At 45.4% G+C, this 23,941-nt stretch overlaps 1 protein-coding gene across 3 annotated transcripts; it reads left to right on the top strand.

Annotated features, from left to right (window-relative positions):
• The first annotated feature begins 778 nt into the window (after window positions 1-778).
• Window positions 779-22,274, top strand: ap2a1 (adaptor related protein complex 2 subunit alpha 1). Of its 3 annotated transcripts, XM_037475599.2 has the most exons (22): window positions 779-1,591; window positions 5,624-5,835; window positions 9,926-10,119; window positions 10,235-10,364; window positions 10,550-10,651; window positions 11,167-11,426; window positions 11,576-11,744; window positions 12,330-12,467; window positions 12,613-12,795; window positions 12,914-13,011; window positions 13,089-13,320; window positions 13,514-13,702; window positions 13,837-13,991; window positions 16,201-16,263; window positions 17,849-17,911; window positions 18,460-18,542; window positions 18,691-18,780; window positions 18,937-19,060; window positions 19,787-19,903; window positions 19,996-20,065; window positions 20,258-20,392; window positions 20,672-22,274. In XM_037475599.2, the coding sequence occupies exons 1-22, from the start codon at window positions 1,525-1,527 to the stop codon at window positions 20,747-20,749; spliced, it is 2,952 nt and encodes a 983-aa protein (XP_037331496.1). In that variant the 5' UTR covers window positions 779-1,524; the 3' UTR covers window positions 20,750-22,274. The 3 variants fall into 3 exon arrangements, with proteins under 3 accessions (XP_037331496.1, XP_037331498.1, XP_037331499.1); XM_037475601.2 differs by lacking the exon at window positions 16,201-16,263; XM_037475602.2 differs by lacking the exons at window positions 16,201-16,263; window positions 17,849-17,911.
• The last annotated feature ends 1,667 nt before the right edge of the window (window positions 22,275-23,941 follow it).

The raw sequence follows: 23,941 nt of genomic DNA, 5'->3' as shown, positions 1-23,941 counted from the left end.
TAGGCCTTGGATGTGAGCGTCCTCTTTGATCTGTCTTGGGTAGTAGGGGCCGTGAGGGAGTCTCACTAGTGATATTCTACGGTACTTCACACTAGGTCAAGGGGAAATCAGTTCATGTTGTTTTTCAATGTAAAGCAAACTTAAGTACATAGTGAGTGTGGGTGAGTGGGGAGCGTGGCCGTCCTCCAATCAGAGGGTTGGCGGTCTGATCCCAGGCCCGGCTAACCTGCATGTCCATGTATCCTTGGACAGCATTGCTCCTCTAGCTGTGACTACAGTCCATTTACCATCCATTTCCAATAGATAAACATACGGTTGAAACTAGTCAAAGTACATACATTACCTAACCAAAGATAATTGGAAAAAATGAACTAAACCAGTGATGAAGCCAATTGGTCAAATTTACATACAATCCATTGAATGTGCTAACTGCATTACTGATGTGAATTCATACAAAAACCTCAACAATTAAGAACATATTTATTATCCTTAAAATTTAAACTCTCCTCGTAGCATAATATGTTAGATAAGGTCAAGCAGGGATCAACCAGTGATGAACATATTGCATCTCAATACCAAAGCTGATGGAACTTTCTACACCCCATAATGTCCCTATGTCCACTGTGCTGGTCTTTTGAAATTCAGTGACCGTGGCCTGGCCGTGGGTTGTGCAAGCAGCTTTTGGCCGCAATGGGAGATCTCAGTAGTATTGGCCCTATAGCATAACCACTGCTCCCACCAATCAGCGCTGAGCTTCACTTAGTCAACGTAACGTGCGCGTGCGGGAATGCGTCGCGCGGTCACGCTGTCGGATTTGCTGTCACGAGCCACATCCATCCGCTGAGTGGAGTCTGGAGAATCAGAACGGACATCTATTATACAGCACCTTTTATTTACCACATTAAGAGCGCGATAAAGAGATCATTCCGTATCGCCGACTGGCTGTTAAGACCGTCGACTTTATTCCGGTTAGCCGGTGATGTATGCCAAGCCTCGAATGATATTGCTAGCTAGCTGTTAAGCTAGTTCCAGAGTGCTTGACTCGGAGTAACTTGATGTTATATTTTCGGACACTAATTCCACCAACACATCTGACCGCCTTAATCTGAGAGACATCCAACTGGGCGGTGGCTTTACATCGAGTGATTTGTCAACCTTCAGTGTTTAGTGCGTCGCATCTAATCTTAGCTAGCGTTAGATAAAGATTGAATGAAATAACGTTAGCTTGTCTTAGCCAGCGGAAACGAGCCAGTTAACGGGGATAACGTCAATGTCTCCTGCTGCTGGGTGATCCACCGCCATCCAGCTAATCTAGTGAATGCTATCCGAGCTAGAAGCCCGCCAGCAGACACTGGGTTTGGTAGCGAACGGCCAATCGTAAAGCTATAACGTTAGCGCACCACTCGAGCTACCAAGTAGTCGGCTAACGTTACTACTAAACGTCCGGTGTGAAAAGCTCACCGACGTCAGTCCATTTTACGGATAACGTGAAGGCCGAAGTGAAGAAGACCGGAACCTGCGAGAATGCCGGCTGTGTCGAAAGGAGATGGAATGCGCGGATTAGCGGTTTTCATCTCGGACATAAGGAACTGTAAGTGCTATTTTATTTCATTGTTGTCCCTGCCACCCGTCCCTTTTACTGCTTACTCCGCGGGTTGCTAGTACCTTTGCCGTAGGGGAAGGACATGTAATAAGGCACCCCAGCAAAGGGCTGTTGTTGCCTATCGCTGCCGCTAACGTTACCTATTCACGGAACAATTAGTAATATAACGTTACATTTCACCACATAACGGGAAAGAGGCCTTTCGGCCTTCGCTTCGTCAAATTCTGACCACAAAAATCCGTATGATATAGAAAACCCGGATGTCTACGTTGGTTTGGAAAGCAGCTTATGTTCCTTTATTTCAAGTTGACAGTCCACGTTGGAGACTGACTCTTTGATTCGCTCCCCAAGAGACCCAAATGCAGCAGAGGCTCAAACTGCCCCCCCCCCCCCTTCCCCCCTTTTGTATTTCACATTTGTGGTTCATTGTTTATGTGTATAATTAAAGGCAGGGCTGTGATTTAGGTGTACGGGCATGTCTGTGTGTGGCTAATCCATTGCATTAAATACCTGACTGTTTCCCACAAGGATACAATACAGCCAGAGAAACGTGTAGCTGGGACACTATGCCACTGTCTCTGTCCCAGTGACTCCCAGTGAGGCCTATAGGAAACTGAGGACTAACTAAAGAATGTGTAGGTGTTGGATTTAGTGTAGCAAAGGTTCTGGGCAGTGTTTTTAGTCAACCTGATCCAAAGTGGCACTATTGGGGAAGTGCTTTTTCACCTGTGAATGTTTGCTCTGCTTGGTACACTTTGTTTTCTGTAACCATCCACCATAATACCTCCAACAACAGCTTGTGCTTTGGCTGAAGTAAGGATCTGCTGGAATAGTGGTGTTGTGTACTAGTTATTGAAATAAAAACGTGTACATTGATCCCTGCAGTAATTTAAAATAGTTTTTGATGTAACGCCATTGTTCTGTAAAGAAGGTGTTAGTCCCCCACTCTCCCGGTAGTTGGATGGAGAGCAGCTATTACTGGAGATCAGGACACTAAATGATGTATAACAATGATCCCCTAAAGCTGTCAAGCTGGAGAAGTGTCAGCCAATCGTTGGTTCATTAGCTGGTCTTTTTTATTGGGTCTCCATTTCTTGAATGAAAGCTGTATGGATCAACACTACCGTTGAAAGGATAAAATTAAAAAGAATAGTTTCAGGGATGCAGCGATATCGATGCAAAGTTGCCTATTGTGACTCGTACATTCTCCAAACAGGGCTGGATGGGAAGATATCCGACCACCAGAGAAGTTCTGGTGCAAGCCCCATTTGACTTGAATCCGCAACTAGCAGAAGACCCAGGAACTTTGCTTTGGAGTTTTAGCATTTAAACAATTAAAAATAGCCTCAATTTGAAATCGCACATTCTTGCGCCACAGATTTTGCCTCATATATGCAGTTCATTGTGTAACTCTTCATGTTGACTGTTTAATTGTAGGTCGGGTGGTCGTTGGTAGGTTCCTCCGGTGGTCGGTGGTAGGATCCTTTTTCAGTCGGGTATTTAGCGGCATGCAAAGTCCATGTAACGTTAAATAAGTATCTTCATGACCAAGGGGGTTTACTTTATTGAGGATCTGGCACAACACAGCAACGTGCAAGTAGCGCAGCAGGAAAAAGGAACCCTCCACCGTTCGCGCTCGGCGTCACTCCCAATGTTGGATATATATATGAATGAATGGCATACCCTTTTTTTCATTGTTAAACAACACAAAACTCAATTCTCTGGCTCCTTGGCTAGCATCCATGGTGACGTGTCCTTGGGCAAGACACTTAACCCCATTCTGTAGCGAGGCCTGCAGTGTGGGAATGTTAGTTACTGGTGGCACTGTGTGTGGTAGATCCTGTCATCGGTGTGTGAATGAGGACATGGAGTGTTAGAGGTTTATAAAAGTACTGTCCATCCAAGCTGCACCGTACACGTGTGTGTAAAAAGGGCCTCTCTGTTACCGTATGTTCTCCTGTGATCTGAAACCACACACTGGGTAGCATGATGCTCCTGTCTTATTTCAGTGTTCAAAAGCAAAGCCATCATAAGGCAGGTCTTTTTTCTTCTTTCGGTGTGCACTGTCCAGTGTCAATACGCAATTCCACCTATCCAAACTGATGGCTGTAAATTGTTTTGGCTTGTCACAGCGTTAGTGTCCATCTTGAGTTGCACCTGCAAATTTAACCCATGCACAGTTGACCAGACCTTTTACTTTTAAATATGTATCCAATGCATTCCAACCATTGTCTCTGCTGCTAAGCAGTTAGTGTGGATGGAAGGCACACTGCTCCATCCTGGTGATCCCATGGGATATGAAAAGGGACGTTTGAGCAAGATGCACAGGTGATCCCACTATACAAATTAGGTAAACTGTCTCAACAATTTCCTGCTGATTGACATTTTGCTTGCATGTGCGGTATCTATTTGAGTTGTCCTTCCCTAAAGCCGCTGTTCTTTCACACACATGTGGCGGCATGGCTTCAGCCCATCACAGCAGGTATTTGAATAGTGGTCAGACACAGTGCTCAGTGTGTTGGACGAACACATTTCAATCGCTACATTTCCTCCTCCCGGCTCTACAAGGATACTTAGTAATAATGATAGCGGCTAATAAAGCACTGCTAATATGGTGATGAGCACATTTTCCTAAAAATACTGCACAATAAAAATGATTGTTACAATAGTAAAGAACCTTTCTGGAGTCAGCCCACACTCCTGGAGAGTAAAACCTAAGAATGGAGACAAATTATAAGAAGTGGTCATTTTTAAATGCGGTGCCTGTAAATATCACCTTGGTGATTCTGTGACGAGTTTCCAGGTTTGGCATTGCTTCTTTTCCATGGCGTCCTCTTTTCTTTTTTTTGTCCAACTCAAAGCATTTTCACAAATGCTCCCAGAGTAGACGGCGGGACCGAATGAGTCATGGTCCCCTTCACTAACAAGTACAGCCTCTTTCTTTGACTTGTTCTGCTTCCATCTCCTCATGAAGAGCATCTTATAACAACTTATAAAATCATTAATAAGAAAGTATTTGGGTGGCTACTTAACTGGAAAATAACTAAGCCCAATAGTCGTGCTACATATAGAGAGCTTTATTCAAGCCAGTGCGCTTTGCTATAAATACATTTATTATATATTATTTCATTCTCTAGAACCAATACAGAACCAATAGATTTTGAGTATATTTAAATAATATTCTTTCATGTTTTGACCCCCCCCCCCCCCAACATTGGGATGGTGGCCAAACTGAACAGATTATTAAAACTAATAATGGAATTTAAACGTTATTAAACTGCAAATAAAATAGTTGAACAAATCAAATAACCCATTTTATGAAATACCAGAAATTATACGCTTTTGAGATGATTAAAAAAAAAAAGTGTGTGCTATTTAAGATGCCACTCCCAAATAAAGTGAAATCTACACGACACACAGAGCGCAAAGCGCTATGGAGGCCATCTTTATTTCACATTGACTCGATACAACCTGCATGCATAGTTTCAAAGAAGTGATTTGAACATTTGGAAGAGCTTTCAGTTTGATTCATCAATTGATTAAATTCTTCAGCAATTTAACCTATTTCTGTGCTGAACGTGACTACTAAGATACTATGAAATATTTAGAACTGTGCTTAAAAACAAACCTTTCTTGGAGTGGTGGCGCTTATTGTTTTTTTGTTTGGTAAAAAGTATACGACGCATCTTGATGATGTCATGGGGTTCTGGGGGAGCTGCGTACCAGGTTTATGATGATTACACATATTAGTTTAGAGACCATCTGTGCTGAAGGTGTGGGGTCAGAAAGGAGACCTTTCCACTCATTTCCCAAGAACAGCAGGTGAAACGACCCAAACGAACAGCACTACATATCAATGGGGTACAAATCTCACTCCCACTACCGGTGAGCCTGCTGACTCCTTTCTTCTTGGCTCACATCTAGTGGAATTTGAAAAGTGTTTTTTATTTCTTGAGGAAGATGGAGTCCATCATGTTTTTTAAAAACCCTTACATGGTTCTTCTTTGTCTCCCCTGTCAGGTAAGAGCAAGGAGGCCGAGATCAAACGGATTAACAAAGAGCTGGCCAACATCCGCTCCAAGTTTAAAGGCGACAAGGCTCTCGATGGCTACAGCAAGAAGAAATATGTCTGCAAGCTGCTCTTCATCTTCCTGCTTGGACATGACATTGACTTTGGACACATGGAGGCCGTCAACCTGCTAAGCTCCAACAAGTACACTGAGAAACAGATCGTAAGTGTGTGTGTGTGTGTGTGTTTGCAGCACTTCTTTGGTTCATGGAGCTTTGTTGTTCTTACGTTTTGAAACATTATATATATAAATGCTCAACATAATAGCTCACAGCGTGTGATTGCATGGGACACACACGCCCAATCCCACCCTGCACCCTCCATGAAAGCATGGAGATGTAAAAAAGGACGACATGAAACCAGAATGTTTATTCATCTTATTTTGTGAGGTAAGATCCTAAAAGACGTTCAAATCAGAGAGAAAAAAGTATTAATACCCCTAATTGTAAATCCTATTTTTTGAAATTGTCTTTGTGACTCGCCACATGGCAGCAGAATGTTGTCCCATTCCTATTTACACAATTTAAACAGCTGACCAGGGGCTGTCCGATAAGTCCCCAAGGGTTCAGAGTTCAGGGGGGGGGTTGGGATTTGGACATGACCTCAAGTACAATTTCTTGCCTCCCGTCCCCGTCTTGATGGAAAAAAATAAATAAATCTGGAGAGAATTATTGAAGTATCCCCCCCCCCCCCCCCCTCCTCTCCTCTTCCGCTTGGTGCCCGTGCTGAGCGCCAAACGGCTGCAGCATCGGACGAACAGGTAATCACAGTGTTTGTGCAATCACAAACGTTGGCTGGTGATAAATTAACCACAACATTAGTGCCTGCGTCCCAACTGGTCTGTTTTCTGAAAAACAAAATGTCATTAAGCCATGCATTTGTTTTGGTTTGACCACCTCCCCCCAAAACGTCTGCACGTGCCTGATGGCAGGTATCGTACCCCAGTCAGTAGGGCTGTCGCCATCATGCAATATTAGTTAAGGACTAATTGTCATTTCATACCACGTTTTTTATGCAACCCCAGTGCCATTCTTTCTGGTTTTGAATGATAGCTGTGGACAATTTCCCCAATAAAGTCATTTTTGGTAAATTGTCATTTTCCTTTTCTTTGCATTGCCGATCCACAGCCGCTTTCCAACCAGATAAAATCATTGGAAAAAATGTATTTTTACATTAGAGTAAAAACTAGTCCATGCGTCCAGCCAAGAGTTAATTAGCAAAAGCAAAGTAAGCTTCAAAGGAGTCTCATGTGTCACTTTGTGGCACTAGAGCATAACATGTACATGCACCATGTTGCAATATATCAGGTGGAGACCACATCACGTAAATGTCATGCCAATGGGAGGATGTCTGTGACAGTGCACATTTCCTTACGCCACTATGGCCCTGCGATGAATAAAAATAAACTTTTCAATATCCTCATGCCACGTTGGGGGAACAAGCCAGTCCAGTTGGGTTACATGAGCGTGAACAAATTTATATGACATCAAATGTTGTGTCTGGCTAGTAGTGAAACGTGCTGGATATTAGTCAGTTGACAGAGTCATTGACCTGTGTGCCATCACAAACTCTGCAAGTACCATAGTGCTGTAGCTATCAGCTGGTAAACACAGCCTGACAAGCCGGCCCAGACTGGGTTTGGGGTCAAAACCCATTCATGGCCGTGCAAATGCAAACACACAATGTGGAACCGTGGTAATGATGTTGCGTGCGGGCGTCAAGCAAAAGGAGAAAGCACCCAAAACACCTTCGGCTTCGGATTGTAGCCATGTCCAATAATAACGGGCTTGAAGAGGCACATGAGCCGCTGTATCGTAGTGTGGGGGGGGGAGGGCAGACGCATAAACCCGACAGGACATGCAGGAATAACCGCAGTAGCGCCGAGTGAGGAAAGTGGTCGGTGGAAGGATCCTTTTTCACAGCGGCACAAGCCGATCTCAGTTGGGTATTAAGCGGCATTCAAAGTCCACGTAACGTTAAATGAGTCTTCATGGCCATGGGTAAACTTTATTGAGGATCTGGCACAACACAGCGACCTGCAAGTAGCGCAGAGTCTTAAATAAAGGGATGTACGTCTTAATGCGAGGCTTTAGAATTTAACTCAAAGGGATCCTGTATTTGCTCGTAAAGTCTGAAACGAGAACCCATTTTTCAGTGACGGTGTTACGTGCCTACTGGTTTTTGAACCTACTGGTTTGGCTACGGGTGCGTGTTTGTTTTCCCCCGACAGGCAGGTGTTGTTTGCTTGAGTCGTCACACATTTGCAAACATATTGTGCTGAAAATGTTCAACAATATGTTTGCGATTACGATTGTATCAAGTGAGCACTACGTCACTGCCACGTATGAAGAAATACATAAAAGAGCATTTATTAAAAGTTCGCCACAACTTGGATTCGAACCGTGTCGAGCAAAATAACATTGTGTCACAGAGCGGCTGCAAAACGCCGTCAGCCAACGAAGCTCGTAGGATGATCTGCTGATTTGTGTACTTGTAATTAAGTTGTATATCGTCAGTGGCAAGCAAACGTTTTGGTTCAGGATGAACATTATATGTTCTTTTATGTATTTATTCATACGTGGCCGCACTGATGGCATAAAGAAGAGTTAAGGCCCCGTTATTATTGGACATGGATACAATCCGAAGCCGAAGGTGTTTTGGGTGCTCGCTCCTTTAGCTTGACGCACGCTGCTGATCTTGAATCTAGAATCGATCGCTCTTCCTTAGTGTCCCGGATGTTGGTGTTTTTGCGGCTGAATATTCTAACCATGATTTTTTTTTTGCGGCTGAATATTCTAACCATGATTTTTTTTTTGCAGCTGAATATTTTAACAGTGATTTTTTTTTAGGTTGAATTTTTTGCAGTATTTTAATGTTGAAAAACATTCAGATACATCATTTCAATGCATAAATATTCAGTGCTAGACTAAATTCAATCACCTTTTTATTTCAACACCCGATGACACAGATTTACTTCCATAGTGCATTTAACCCATCCCACAGTGGGAGCAGGCTGCTGCGTACAGGCGCCCGGGGAGCAGTTTGGGGTTTGGTGTCTCAACACTTGACACTTTGAAACGACATGGAGCAGCCAGGGTTTGAACCTCCATCCCTGCGGTTAACGGCACATGCTCTCTATGCCATGCGCCAAAGTCAAAAGTAATGTGATAATGTATTATTACACTGAAGTAGAGCCTGAACACACCATAAGCTGAATGGACCGCCTGTGCCTTAGCTGTTAGCACAGGAGCTGCTGACTACGTTACTAGCTCTGCTTCCATTTGATACAGAGCTATGGTTCACAATGTAGCTTATTGGCTGGTTAGGGTTAGCAGTTAAACTGAATAATACGTTGCTGTTTACATATGCCGGTGGGCCTGAGACAGACGCCATTGGCTACCAAAACAAGATGGCTCCGATCAATTGGTGATTTTCCACATGTGGTCCCCAGCGCGTTTTCTCGAACAGCCTCTCCTAGCCCCATTATCTGACTCGTTCACAGAGGAAGGACTTGTTTTTATAACTGCGTTTATCTGGATTTGAGGAAAGCCTGTTACTCTGTTACAATGCGCGCGCAAGCTGCTGTCATCAGGTTGTCGTGTGCACATACACTAACATATCCACATACGTGTGAGGGATTTTTTTTAATTCCTGACTGAAAATTGTGGTAATATAGTGGAATGAGTATGGGAAAACACTGAAGTGAGGACACCTACATTCTCTAAACTTGCCATCACAGTGGATTTCTGCGTACCTGGAACTAATACTGGATAGCTGTGCATGCCTCATGATACATTTGGGAATCAAAGACGATACTATTCCATGCATTTATATGTTTTCATCAAAGCACATATATTTTAGAGTGCAATGCCTCTTTAAATGTCCTACTAAATCAATGTGTCCCTTTGAATCCAATTTGAAAGCTGCACGCTAGGTTTAATGTTCTAATGATAAAGCAGAACAGATCCCTCCGACAGTCACTTCTTCCTGTAGTCGCCAACTGTTTTCTCAGGAACAGGAAATGTTGAGTCAGCTGAATAATGAGAGTTTGGATCTCTATTTGTAATGCTGACTACTGTCATTTGGCCCCAAGGAGCACCACCCCGAACAAACGTGTTGTAAGGCTTTTACAATGTTGAATATTCGAGTGGACCCCTCTCAAGCTGCTCCTCATTATCCGAATAGTCGGAAGGACCGTTCTATTGGGGGTCCATCACTTTTGATGTCATTGCACTCTTGTTCTGATGTTCTAGGGCTACCTGTTCATCTCGGTGCTGGTAAACAGCAACAGTGAGCTGATACGTCTGATCAACAACGCCATCAAGAATGACCTGTCCAGCCGCAACCCCACCTTCATGTGCTTGGCGCTTCACTGCATTGCCAACGTGGGAAGCCGCGAGATGGCCGAGGCCTTCGCCAGTGAGATCCCTCGGATCCTGGTTGCTGGGTGAGTTGTGAAACGAATGCAAACAAGCATCCACAGCGTTCCCGTTTCTCTTTGTCATGACCTTGTCCCTGTCGGCTCACTTGGCTGCGTGCGATGTGAACGCGACTCCCCGCAGTGACACAATGGACAGCGTGAAGCAGTCTGCTGCTCTGTGTCTGCTGCGCCTCTATAAGACCTCTCCTGACCTGGTGCTGATGGGTGAGTGGACATCGCGTGTGGTGCACCTGCTCAACGACCAACACATGGTGAGCACTCACTCCAGACACACACACACACACACACGCACACACCAATGCAGTCACATGGCGCTGTTTGTTTGTGTGTCTCTTATCGACTGACTGAAGTTCACTGAAGGCTGCTGTTGATTAGCTAACTTATTTCTGATGTGTTGAAGCTTGTATTGTTAAAACCAGTGTGTCCTTTGCTTTAGGGTGTGGTGACAGCAGCCATCTCTCTGATCACATGTTTGAGCCAGAAGAATCCAGATGAGTTCAAGACTTGTGTTTCCTTGGCTGTTTCCCGACTCAGCAGGGTGAGTGTGTGTGTGTGTGTGTGTCAGGAGCAAACTATTGTAAAAGGAATTGTGGACTATATGGGGAAGCCACCTATTCTGCATACTAATCTTTTCTGTCAGTGTATTCTATTCACCCAATTCTGAACAGACCACTCAGGGTTTCCTGCGGTTTGTTTTTATGGTATCATAAAATAGATTTTCTATTGCGTTTAGCTTGTTGTGCTTTCTCCTGACAGCTTGCATTCCTGACCATTTCAAATGATTTATAAAATATTGAGTTTGGTAACATTAGTCCAACCCGATTATATGCCTAAATGAGGCTTCCCTGTGTCGACTGATGTGGTTATCACCAAGAGAGGATTATCTGTGCACTTCCGGGGTGTAAAACTATGAAAAGAATACATTTAATTCCCATGTTTATGACAGTGTCTATATACGGTACATCCTTTATAGAGTAAGCTGCACTTTGCCACGACGGTTGTCTTGCTAGCGACAGGCCATAATAATTCTTTGGAAATATTCTGTCTTTCCAGATTGTGTCGTCGGCGTCCACTGATTTGCAGGATTACACCTACTACTTTGTCCCAGCGCCGTGGCTCTCTTGCAAGCTGCTGCGCCTGCTGCAGTGCTACCCTCCACCAGAAGATGGCGCTGTCAAAGGCCGGCTGGTCGAGTGTCTGGAGACCATCCTCAATAAGGCCCAGGAGCCACCCAAGTCCAAGAAGGTGCAGCACTCCAACGCCAAAAATGCTATCTTGTTTGAGGCTATCTCGCTGATCATCCACTATGACAGGTGAGTTGCAAATATTTAAAGGGGATGGTGGGCCACATGTGTCTGTCAGGGAGGAATTGCAGTAACCTTCTATTCTAAATTATGATTGATGTTGAGGAAATTGTACTTGTTCAGCATGGTAGGTTTCTAAATTGATTTCTGTTCCGCAGTGAGCCGAACCTGCTGGTGCGAGCCTGTAACCAGCTGGGCCAGTTCCTGCAGCACAGAGAGACCAACCTGCGCTACCTGGCTTTGGAGAGCATGTGTACTTTGGCCAGCTCTGAGTTTTCCCACGAAGCCGTCAAGACCCACATCGAGACCGTCATCAACGCTCTAAAGGTGGGCTCTCCCACTTCCAACACCGGGCAGTGTTCCAATCTACTCAGTCCTACCTTTCCATTCCCACTTCAGTGAGAAGCCCAACTGATTGTATCATTACGTCGCCCTGATGACCCCGAGCACAGATGGGTCAAGCCAACATTAAGTATGTTGTGTGTAGTGCTACGGGTTGGCCTGTACTGTTATAGACACGGGCAGAAAAGGAGGTGCACTTTTCATATCCCAACTCGTATGCCCAAAGTCTCACAAACCGCAAAACCCTTGAGCGGACCAGAGGTGGGATGAAGCTTGTTGTGATGTGACTGCAGTAAGCACAAGCAATCCAATCTGACTGCCCTGTACTCCTTATGAACTCCCGTTAAATGCCTGAGGTTTCTGATTATTCCTCTGGCCTGCTTTTGAAGCGCCACACTCATTTGTGATATTGAAATGAAGCGTTGCCTTATCTCATCTTTTTGTTAACCAATGTAAGTTAGAAATGTGCTGGTATGTCATGCTAAGCATCCGATGTCTACTCCCACAATTGTGCTGTGCCTTTTGTTCTGTGTGAAACACGGCTGTCCTTAATTCGTTGGTTCTGTGCAGACGGAGAGGGATGTGAGTGTTCGCCAGAGGGCAGCTGATCTGCTGTATGCCATGTGTGACCGCAGCAATGCCAAGCAGATTGTGGCTGAGATGCTGAGCTACCTGGAGACCGCAGACTACTCCATCAGAGAAGAAATGGTGCGTCTCAAGATTTACTTCCTCTCTAAATGTCTCTCGAAAATTGGTGACTGTGGTTAAAAACCTAACAATTCCCCATTCAGCAGTGTCCTCAATGATCGTCCAACCGATGGAGCAGTGATGTGTTGTGCCTTTCCTCACTCAGGTGCTGAAAGTGGCCATCCTAGCAGAGAAGTATGCAGTGGATTACTCCTGGTACGTAGACACCATTCTCAACCTCATCCGCATTGCTGGCGACTACGTCAGCGAAGAGGTGTGGTACCGCGTCATTCAGATCGTCATCAACCGAGACGATGTGCAGGGCTACGCCGCCAAGACGGTGTTTGAGGTACCACGGTGTAAACCATGTTAAACCTTATGAATTGAGCTACCCTTGGTATTTGTTTGGAGCACATTAACTGGCGCTGTAAATAGAAGACAGTAAGTCGAATCCCCGTCTCTTCCAGGCCTTGCAGGCTCCTGCCTGCCATGAGAACATGGTGAAGGTTGGAGGCTACATTCTGGGAGAGTTTGGTAACCTCATTGCTGGTGACCCGCGCTCCAGGTATGTTGCCTTTTATCTGCACAGTCTCTGTTGACTGTTGAAGCGATAATGGCTAACTTTGGCGTCCTTTGATCCAGCCCCCTGGTCCAGTTCAACCTTCTCCACTCCAAGTTCCATCTGTGCTCGGTGCCAACCCGTGCCCTGCTGCTGTCCGCCTACATCAAGTTCATCAACCTGTTCCCGGAGACCAAGGCCACCATCCAAGAGGTGCTGCGCTGCGACAGCCAGATCCGCAACTCCGATGTGGAGCTGCAGCAGCGTGCTGTAGAGTACCTGAAACTTTCTTCCATTGCTAGCACTGATGTCCTGGTGAGTCCTGATCAGCTCCAGGAACAATGATTTAATGGACGCATTGCTGGGCAGCTATTAACAGCTAGGGGCCAGGTTTACTGTCCCCTTTTGTCTTTCTGCACCATGGAATCAACTGGCATACATTAGCAATTTTCCCCATATTTCCATGTCACATGTCATCACGGCATGCTTGTCCTCTCGGTTCCTTCAGGCCACTGTCCTGGAGGAGATGCCGCCTTTCCCCGAAAGGGAGTCGTCAATCTTGGCCAAGCTGAAGAAGAAGAAGGGGCCGGGTGCTGTGTCTGTGCCTGACCTGGAAGATGGCAAACGGGAGGGTGGGGAGTTGAATGGGGGGGGCGAGCGGGGGCCAGACTCGGCTGCCATGTCGGCCTCCAATGCAGTAAGCAGACTTTCTCAAGGCCTTATTCCCAAATGATGTCTTGGTTGCTTGCAGCTGCCTTGGTGCACACCAGCCGCTGTAACAGAAGTACTTAATGGTCATGGCCCCTACTGCAAGTGTCCTTTGTTTTCCAGTCCACCCCATCACCCTCCGCAGACCTGCTGGGGATCCGGTCAGCAGCTCCCATGGGTGCTGCTCCTACCAGCGCCGGCAGCCTGTTGGTGGATGTGTTCTCTGAGGCGGGGCCTGCTGCACCCTCTGCTGCTGTGAACGACGACGGCTTCCTCAGGTAAAAGCTCCTCCTTTGACACAGAGGTGTAGAATCCATGGAAGCTAAAGTCCAGTATGAAGCGCCACAGTAAAGCTCGCTCAGGAGAGTGTCTTCTTTTCAAAAGATTAGAAATGATCAATAGCAGGCCTATTTTAATTCAGCTACATATTGAGCAAACCGGGTATCGTTACAAAATCAACATCCAACTTTAGTACAAGTTCTCTATAATTTCTTCAGCTGTATTGTTCCTTTGCTTAGACAAACGGGGGAAGCAGGTCCTCCAGCTCACAGTAACCCAGATACTTGCATTAGTTATTATACAGTATTTCTCTCAGGCTCAACGAGGGAGCAATCGAGCGAGAGAGAGTATTTTCCAAAGTAGCAATGTATGCATCCACGCCTCACTAAGGGGGGGGGGGGGGGGCAGGCTTTGAGGGAGGGGCTCTGTGTTGCACAGCAGAGGGAGGGTTTCATGCCCTGAGCCTGTGGAGGCTGATGAGCGTTACAAAGCCTGGGAATGAGAAGGGGCACTGCTTATTGGCTGGGAATTACACCCCCATGGGGGGGGGGGGGGTCAAGACACGTCCAAACCACAGCAAGATGAGGAGGGACCACACGGCCTGTTAAATGAGTGGCTCTCATTCTTGATTGGGCTGAACTTGGACCTTGTGGAGATGAATGAATGAGTTTGTCTTCATGTATATCTAGTATGTGTATATATATAGTATATAATATACACTCACCGGCCATGTTATTGGGTCCACCTTGCAAGTGAAAGGTTGGGCCCCCTTTTGCCCTCGGAACTGCCTTAATTCTCTGTGTTATTCTTTTAATAACATTCCACACAGATGTTGGTCCGTATTGACATGACAGCATTTACGATGGAAATCTCTCGTTCGACCACAACCCAAAAAGTGCTCTGTTGGATTGAGAGGTGAAGGCTGCACCATCTAAACACTGCTCATTGGGCACTGAGGGGCCCAAAGTGTGCCAAGAAAATATCCCCCACACCAGCAGCAGCCTGAGGCAGGATGGATCCACGCTCTGTGGTTCACACCAGCTGAATGTCACAGCTTGACTGGACACTCACCAGACCAACGTTTTTCCAATCTCTGTAAACCCCAGAGATGGTTGTGTATTTAATTCCTAGTAGATCAGCCGTTTGTGACGCACTCAGACCAGCCCGCTTGGCACCAACAACCATGTACAAAGTTACTTCATTTTTCTTTTTGAATTCTGATGCGCGCTTCGAACTTCAGCAAGTCGTCTTCACCACGTAGTGTTAACAAGGTGTCCCTAGTAAAGTGGCCGCTGAGTGTAGTTGGGATGGAAGTGGTCTGCTTGCTGTTTGATCCCTCTGCAACTAGCTGTATTGGCTCTGTGCCGTCCGTCTCCCTTTGCTCTATCTTTGTCTTATATGGACCGGTCAACCTGAAGACATTCATAGTCCCATAATATATGAATGAGTCCCTCCCCTTTCAGTTAGCTGTGTTTACTTGTACTACTTGCTACAACCAGTATTTAGGTTGGTGCTGAGATGAGATGTTTTGTTGTAGTCATGATAGTGACTTAATGACGTTTAAGCAGTATATATACTAGGGTTCAAAAATACTTTTGTAGGAGTTAAAGTATCAACTCAAGTTCATGAAGATACTCATTTAACGTTAAATGGACTTTACATGAGGACGAAGACGAGACGAGTTCATTTCGCTAAATACCAAACTGAGATCAGCTTGCAGATATTAGATATAGAGTAGAAGAAGTCTTATGAACAAAAATGCTCTAGTAAAGTATAGATACCCCAAATTTAGTAAGTAAGTAAGGTAACAATGTATTTGTACTTTGTTACTTGACACCTCTGCCATACTTTCAGATGAGCCTTTTCTTTGAGTATAACTGACAACTAGTGAAGGGCCAGGCTCTAAGTGTGCAGGGGGTGGGGGGGGGCAGTGGGCCCCAGTTCCCTTGGTCTGCTTCGCAGCTACAGATAGTGTCCTCATGGTTGGCTGGTCCACTACACATGTGTGTTCTTTTAATCTTGCTGTGTATGTGACTGTCTTTTGTCTGTTTCTCTTCTTCTTCTCTCTCTGTGTGTGTGTGTGTGTGTGTGTGTGTGTGTGTGTGTGTGCGCCTGTTTGTGTGTGTGTGCGTGCGCGCCTATGTGCGTGTGTGTGTGTGCGTGCGCCTGTTTGTGTGTGTGTCTTCAACCGTGATTGGACACTGACAGAGATCTGGAACCGCCCACTGAGACCTCTGGTTCCCTATTGGTGGAGGGCTGTGGTGACTCAGAGTAAGGGCTCAGTAGTAAACAGATGTGGCTAGAATGCAAATATGACCTGTTTCCATCTTTATTTATGTAAGGCCCCACTGGATGGGTAGCTTGATGACCATGAGCCATTTGGGTTTACATCAAAGCATGTGACTTGCTCTACATATCCGTACAATGCTCAATGAATGGAGCACATGGTTTGTGTGCATATGGGGCCATGACAACAGATGAGCCACACGTGTGGCTTAGTGGGGTACTCCGAGGGCTGCAGTGGGTCGACGGGGGGGTTGCGGCCTTCATCACCTTCCGAGGGGGAGAGAGAGAGAGAGAGAGGGAGGGAGACGCAGGGCGAGATAGTGAGATGCTCAGCATCAAACAAACAGGTGTGACACAGAAAAAATGGTTTGATAAACTTTGTTTTTGCACAATTTTAATATTTTAAATACATTTACTTGAATATGTTTACAAAATGATGATTATGATGCAATTAATTCAAAACAAAGCAGAAAAAAACCTCTTCTTCTGGGTGGAGGGGGGTCCATTCATCACCTGATAGAAGAACTACCAATTTGACTGTCGCTGCAGCTATGAATATAATCCTGCTCAGAATATGATCATGTTCATACTATTATACAAATCCACCTCATTTTGGCTGAGTAAATGAACCATGAAGACTGACGCTGCGTTCACACCAAAAGAGAACCGGTGTCTCCGGTGAGCAGCCGTTCCATAAAGTGTCTTCACGCTTTGTCAGCAGGGCGGCGGTGATCGGAGCAGAGCATCTCAACGCGGATTGAAATGTTTCAACTTTGGGGGGAAAAGGCGATTTATACACTTTGCGTCTTTTGCGTCCTCTGCAACCCTTGGTGTCTGCCTTCCCTTTGCATGGAATCTACTCGCGCAAATAATTTGCTTCGCTTTTGGTGTGGACGCAGTATTAGATGCTCCATCCAAATGTGCAGACCAACAACGTGACTCAACGTGTGACTCAATAACTGCTCTCCAGAGGTATTCACAAGTAGAAGGATGGCGTAGGGGAGGAACCAGTATGCCAATATGATCATTACTACTGTCAGTCATAAGAGATGACGTCATTACAAGAGCTCCAGTCCAATCCTAAATGGTGTAGGAACACCCCCCCCCCCATTATTTCCACTTAACAGTGTTCATGGCATCAAGCTTCATGTGCATGTGACCAGTGGCAGACAGGGAGGGATCATCTGTCGTTTGGGCTCCACATTTCAGATGAACAGGACTCAAAATCCTTCCTGTATGAATCGTTTTGTCTTCACGCACTCTGGATGTAAGCAGTCCATTATTTCATGTGTTATTCAGTCTTCCTGAGTAGGGCACCAAACAATAGAAAAGCACTGGATGAGTATTTATTATTTGGTGCCACGTGCCTTTTTTATTGTGCAATGATGTCACTTTTGTACAAAAAGCTTTCACTAACAACTCTGCATTTTATCCTCCTTTCTTCTCGTTGGTCTTGAACCATCTCTGTCCCACCGTGTCCAATGGACGCCTTTTCATCTAATTTCTGCTGCATCCCTTGGTCTTATCCATCCCTGTCTCTCCATCCATGTGCTGTCCTGGGGTCTCTCAGCTCTGCTCCTCCCTCTGAGGATCCTGCTACTCTTCTGTCTGAGGCAGACGAGCTCCTCAACAAGTAAGCTTTTTACATACCTGCAAACCGATTGGCCCATTTTGAAAGCAAAATAGGTCATCCACGTGAATGGTGTAGGTCTGAAGTGTTTTTATTTTGGAGGGGTCAGGGGGGTGCGGGACAGTCAGCGCTCTGCAGCGTCTTCATTCCCCCCCCCCCTCCCCAACGTTTCATCCGCTCACTCCAGATCAGTGGTGCCAACCACGATCAAGTGGTTTTCTTTTTGTCAAAAGCGACTAGTGACTCTCTGGTGTCACGTGTCCTTCCTTGTCACCTTTTTCACCCCTTATGAGTTTGCAGGTATGATTTTTTTCCTGTGTGCGGGAGTCCTACGCCCTTAAATGTGACTTTCCCTGTTTCAAAGGATATTGCATTGACGCTTAGCCAAGCTGGACTCTACTGTATTTTACTAACAGCTGATCAGAGGAGCCACAGCAGTAGCGTGCTTGTGTCACTGGCTCAACGCAAGACGCAAATTACTCGCATCAAATTGATGTATTCATTTTCTGGAAATGTCTTGTTGACTCACCCTTTAATGCTTCATCCTGTAGGTTTGTGTGCAAGAACAACGGGGTCCTGTTTGAGAATCAGCTGCTGCAGATTGGCATCAAGTCCGAATATCGTCAGAATCTAGGTGAGCTCTGTTGGGCTTGTGGGCACAAGCTCCGCCCCCTTCACCACTCCCCAGAGGTTTTTAAGTAGCTGGTGTTTCCACACCCACTTTACCACCAGGAGAACATGCTTCATTACCTGCTGTAACACCTGGGCCATGTCTCTTTCAGGGAGGATGTACTTATTCTACGGGAACAAGACGTCGGTGCAGTTCGCCAGCTTCACCACCACAGTCAGCTGTCCTGGGGAGCTCCAGTCTCATATCCTTTCTATGCAACTTGACCTGCTTTCAGATCTCTGGTTCTGGATCGGACAGAATTAGAATTTTTATTTTTGAATTCTAGTTCAGATCATATGTCTTTAGTAAGTAAGATGGTGCCGGTGTGGCGTCCTCACGGCCCTTGACCACCAACCACAGCTCAACGTCCAGACCAAACCAGTGGAGCCGGTGGTAGAGGGCGGAGCCCAGATCCAACAGGTCCTCAACATAGAGTGTCTGACTGACTTCTCTGAGGCCCCACTGCTCAACATCAAGTTCAGGTACGCACCAACAAGCAGCCTCCTCTCCGACGAATGGGACGTGATGTGAATGAGTGCCATGAACCCAGGACCATCTGCAGCTTTGTTCGCCTTTACAGTGTTTGGTCTGGTTGGTAACTCTTCCAATGGCTTGCTAAAAGGGACAAAATACAAAAACCTCCCTTTCATTTTACAGCAAGTTTTTAAATGCCTGAGCAGCCATACTGTAAACATGTACTGTACATTTCTTTCAAAAAACATTGCAGGATATAATGTTATGTTTAAAGCCACTTTTCATCAGGGTCATTCTAAAGAGGACTGTTGAAATATGAGGAGAAGATTTTGATGTCATTTAGGCTGCCTGTCCCTTTGGTGTCTGATCTAAGGGTGACCTCATGTTGGACGAACCCAGAGTCAGGATTCTCCTGGATCTTCCTGTGAAGAAGTCCTTCACATTCCATTTGCTCATGTTAGCATTGCACTTTTGAGCAAACTTATTTATTTAGAAAACATAAACAGTTCTGTCAAATTAGCACTTATTTCCCACTTTAATTAGCATTGGAATGCAACAAATAATTTTCTTCCTCCTTTTTTGCCGCTCAAAGTACCGAAAACCCAACGGCACAAATGGACCTGCATTGAAATGCAAAGGTCCCCCCACCTGGCCGCTGTTTATCAGGGCTGCTGCTGTGGCGCGTGCGTGTGTCCCACAGAAACGTGAAGCATGTCTTTATGGCTTATGCTCAGATACGGTGGTGCTCTGCAGAACCTGAGCCTCAAGCTGCCAGTCACCATCAACAAGTTCTTTCAGCCTACTGAGATGACTTCCCACGACTTCTTCCAGCGCTGGAAACAGCTTAGCCAGTAAGTGTGTGTGTGTGTGTGTGTGTGTGTGTGGTGGCGGGGGGGATCGTCGTCCCAGACAATGTTAAAATGTTCCTGTGAACCCTCCCCAGGCCTCAACAAGAAGCACAGAAGATATTCAAGGCTAACCACAGCATGGACACTGAAGTCCTCAAGGCAAAGGTTAGTCTTTTATTACATTACTTTATACAGTTCCAAACGCTGTTGGAATCCAGTTAGTCTACTTTCTACATCTCTTTATTTATCACGTTGATCATTCTTCTCAACATTAAGTGACACAATGCACGCATTTCTGTCAACACACGCTTGCATTCTGGTATCGCTGTAATCTACATTGCATGTGTTTGTGCGTAGCTACTGGGACTAGGAACGGCCCTGCTGGACGACGTGGATCCGAACCCAGAGAACTACGTGTGTGCTGGAGTGATCCAGACCAAGGGCCAGCAGGTCGGCTGTCTGCTGAGACTGGAGCCTAACGGCCAGGCACAGGTACTACACAGCTCATCCATTAGCTCTGAGAGGGTGTAGATCACCATGTGAGATTCATTCTAACAGAAACCTCACCATGTGGCTGTTGAACCGAGAGCTGACCCAGGACCAAAGTTCTGATGCTTTAGTGTCACCACAAAGCAAAGTTTGGGTTCAACAAGCCCTCTGACAGCCAGGGTCACTTTGTCTGATTAGCAGAGGAGGCATGTCTCAGCACCTTAACCCATGTGTCTTCACCCGGAGTGACTGACCCCCCCCCCTCACTCTGTGTGCCCCCAGATGTACCGTCTCACTCTGCGCTGCAGCAAGGACTCGGTGTCCCTGCGTCTCTGCGAGCTGCTGGCCCAGCAGTTCTAGAGTCCAGACCTCCTCCGTGACCAGTACTCCCACCCGCCCCACCAGCGTCCTCTCTCCTCACCCCCCTCCCCGTCCCCCAACAAAAAATCTTTGAGTAAAAGGTGTAACCTACATAAGGGAAAAAGCAGCCCCTGCTAGCAGCAGAGGCGACATTGTTGTCGTTATTCTCGTCCCAGATTCTGATTCCTGTTCATCTTCTACTTGTTTATTAACATAATGCTACATTCTGGTTTTTGTTGTGTTTACCTGTGTTGCTGGGGCCTGTGTGTCCCGGTCCCATGGTTGAGCCGGGGGTATCATTCTGCTCAATCCTGACTGTAGTAGTAATGCAGGGGGTGTGTGTGCGTGCGTGTGTGTGTGTGTGTGTGCGTGTGTGTGTGTGAAGAGAGAGAGACAAAGAGACACACAGCATTTAAATATGGTGAGCATTCCTTGAAGTCAAATGAGTGAAGCTGTTGAATTAAACGCATGCACTCATTTCTAACACGTTCTAATGAGGCCTCCATGAATCCCCGTGGGTCTGTTGAGACTCATTAGTGAAGGGAGAACTGCTCCAGGTTATCAGGACTCTGATCTGCCCACTCATTTCCGTCAAGCATTCCTTGTGACAATGCACTTAAGACGTTGGGACCCTCTTTGAGGCCCCCAGCGTGATTCCCCTGAATGCCCCCTCTCCTTGGAGCCTTTTAATGGCAGCCTTTCATTTCAAAGAAGTAGTCCACTTGTTCATGTTGTGTGTGTAAATACGTGCCAGTGTATTACTTTATCCCTTTTAGGAGACATTCCCATATCCAAGTCTCTTGAGTAGAAGGATGGCCCAGCGCGGACCCTGTCGAGGACTTTTACACCCATCTGGGATGGTTCCAGGTTCTTGCCATTGAAAAGCTTTGGGAAGCGTCTGAGTCGACATCCTAGATGCACCACGATCTCCTGCAGGATAGAACCGTTTAGAGCCAGGCACTCAAGTTCTAGGCATCCATCCCATTATATATATATATATATATATATATATAAATATATATGAATAAGCGTATGCATTTATTCAAGAGACATGGGGAAGGAAAACAGATGTGTACGCAACCACTACACTAAAAGTTTAGATCCATGCGTCCACAGCTTTCCAGCGCTTCCCTGGGCTTCCTCTCATGGACGAGCACGGATGCGCTAGGCGAGGACAAGATGTAAGACACCCAGATGTCCATTACAACTACAGGTGTGTGTGTGTGAGAGCGAGAGAATGTGGTTGTCAGCAGGTAAGAAAATAAGCCGAAAGACATTTCTAATACATGGTCACATTACATTCTGTGGCTGCACAGCAATCCCAGATCATTGAACTTTGTAGTGGAAAACATAGTCATTCTGTGTGTGTGTGTGTGGTTGCGTGTGTGAGTGTGTGTATATGCCGTATCCACTAGCTAATGCAGCCTCATGTATCGGTGTTAAGAACCTGTCCAATACCTGTGTTAGAATTAAGATTTACTCTGTAATGAAAAAATGTGAAAGTAAAACTATGCCATATATCCGACATGACGCCTCCTGTCTTATTGTCTCCATGTTACATGATGGCGAACCTGCACAGCAGGGAGCCAAGGAAACGGAATATTAGCCGCTCACTATCCTCTTTTTTAGTGTAAAATGTCAACAAAAAAAGAATTGAACCATTTAGTTTTTGAACAAAGCAACTAACTATTTTGAAAGCTTTATAAGCATTATTCTGGAAATGTTTGCACATTATAAATGAAAATGATGTATTATTTATTACTAAAACCCAGCTGACTAGTTGCTCCAGTGATCAATGAGGCTGCAGTGACATTAGTAATCAACGTCATAGTATTTCATATCAATGATCCAGTGATCATTGAACGCCGACATCGTCAAACATGAATTAAGCATTCACTTATATGCAAGCAGCTGACCAGTATTTAATCATTCATATGTGGCAAATATTGATTTATTATTACAATTCGGAGTCCCTTTGAAGCTGACGTGCTGCCGGTTTAGAGTCGCTATGCAGGTCTCCTCATGTCCTTTAATTAAAACATTGTTCGTTTTAATGCACAATGATGGGCAATAACAAGCCGGCACCCTGGATATCAGTGGAAAGAGTAACAAAATGTTGTACTCAAGTAAAAGTACTGTTAAGTAAAATTTTACTGAAGTACAAGTAAAGTTACCAGTCTAAAAATGTACTCAAGTAAAAAGTAGCTCATTAAAAATGTACTCTGAGTAAAAGTTACTGAGTTACTTTTTTTAGCGCGGGGTGCGGGATTCTAGTGTGTTTAAAAAAAGACAAGGGAGTAACACGAGTAAATGTAATTCGTTACTTTCGACCTCTGCTGGATACGGACAGGACGAGATATACATACACGGACGTGTATAAGCCCAGTTAAAGTATAATTGTATCTCATGTATAACCGCTACGGAGACGTGAATAGCAGCAGTCATAAAATAAGTAGCTTTATCATTTTAGGAGGAGGAGGTTGGATACAGTAACAAAAAACAAACAGTAAATATTTGAATGCACACACACCTACCGTTTGTCTTGTTACTCAAACATCAAGAGGCTGATAATCAGTTTAGTGGTCCTCGTACAGCAAGTTGATGTCCACACATCAAAGATCTTACAGAGAACTATACAATAATTTATATGTGGATTTTTTTAATGTATTATTATAATTCAGGGCTTCACCACATTAAAACGTATGAAGACTCGTTATAGTACAGTTAAATCTCATGTATAACCGCTACGGAGACGTGAAACCAGCGGAGCATTTCACAGAAGACTTGCCGAAAACAGGCTGCTCTCTGCGGGCTGAGATGAGCTGACCGCCCGGTGTTGGAGGGTCTGACGGTCCGTTTAATACACCTCACATCTCCCACATCCACGGAGCTAATAGTTACGAAGGCTGAATGTTGACAAACATTTGCTTTAACAACAAAAGTTGCTTTAACAACTAACTTCAGTCATAAATTTACATTACGTTACTTAAATAAAGTAGTATTTATAAACGTCGACATAAAGTTGTGTTTCTTTCCCTCTAGCTCTGTTGCCTGTTGCTGAGGTGCAATGCATTCTGGGATATTTGGCTCTCACAAGGACAGACGAGCATGCTCCGGTGCATGCCCGGTAAAATGGGCGGGGCGAGTCACATCCGGGTGTTATGACCGTTCTCGTCCAGATGCGGACTTTAG

The sequence above is a fragment of the Pungitius pungitius genome, chromosome 12, assembly GCF_949316345.1.
Source record: "Pungitius pungitius chromosome 12, fPunPun2.1, whole genome shotgun sequence".
In the NCBI taxonomy this organism is placed as follows: Eukaryota; Metazoa; Chordata; class Actinopteri; order Perciformes; family Gasterosteidae; genus Pungitius; species Pungitius pungitius.
The sequence above is the reverse complement of the archived record's forward strand: the minus strand, read 5'-3'. Positions and strand labels throughout refer to the sequence as shown.

What these genes read in the sequence shown, in the direction of transcription:
- ap2a1 (XM_037475599.2), top strand. Translation starts at nt 1,525, where the DNA reads ATGCCGGCTGTGTCGAAAGGAGATGGAATGCGCGGATTAGCGGTTTTC. An exon ending in AACGACGACGGCTTCCTCAG is followed by an intron (nt 13,992 to 16,200) that starts GTAAAAGCTCCT and finishes GGACACTGACAG; the next exon opens with AGATCTGGAACCGCCCACTG. An exon ending in GAGGGCTGTGGTGACTCAGA is followed by an intron (nt 16,264 to 17,848) that starts GTAAGGGCTCAG and finishes GGGGTCTCTCAG; the next exon opens with CTCTGCTCCTCCCTCTGAGG.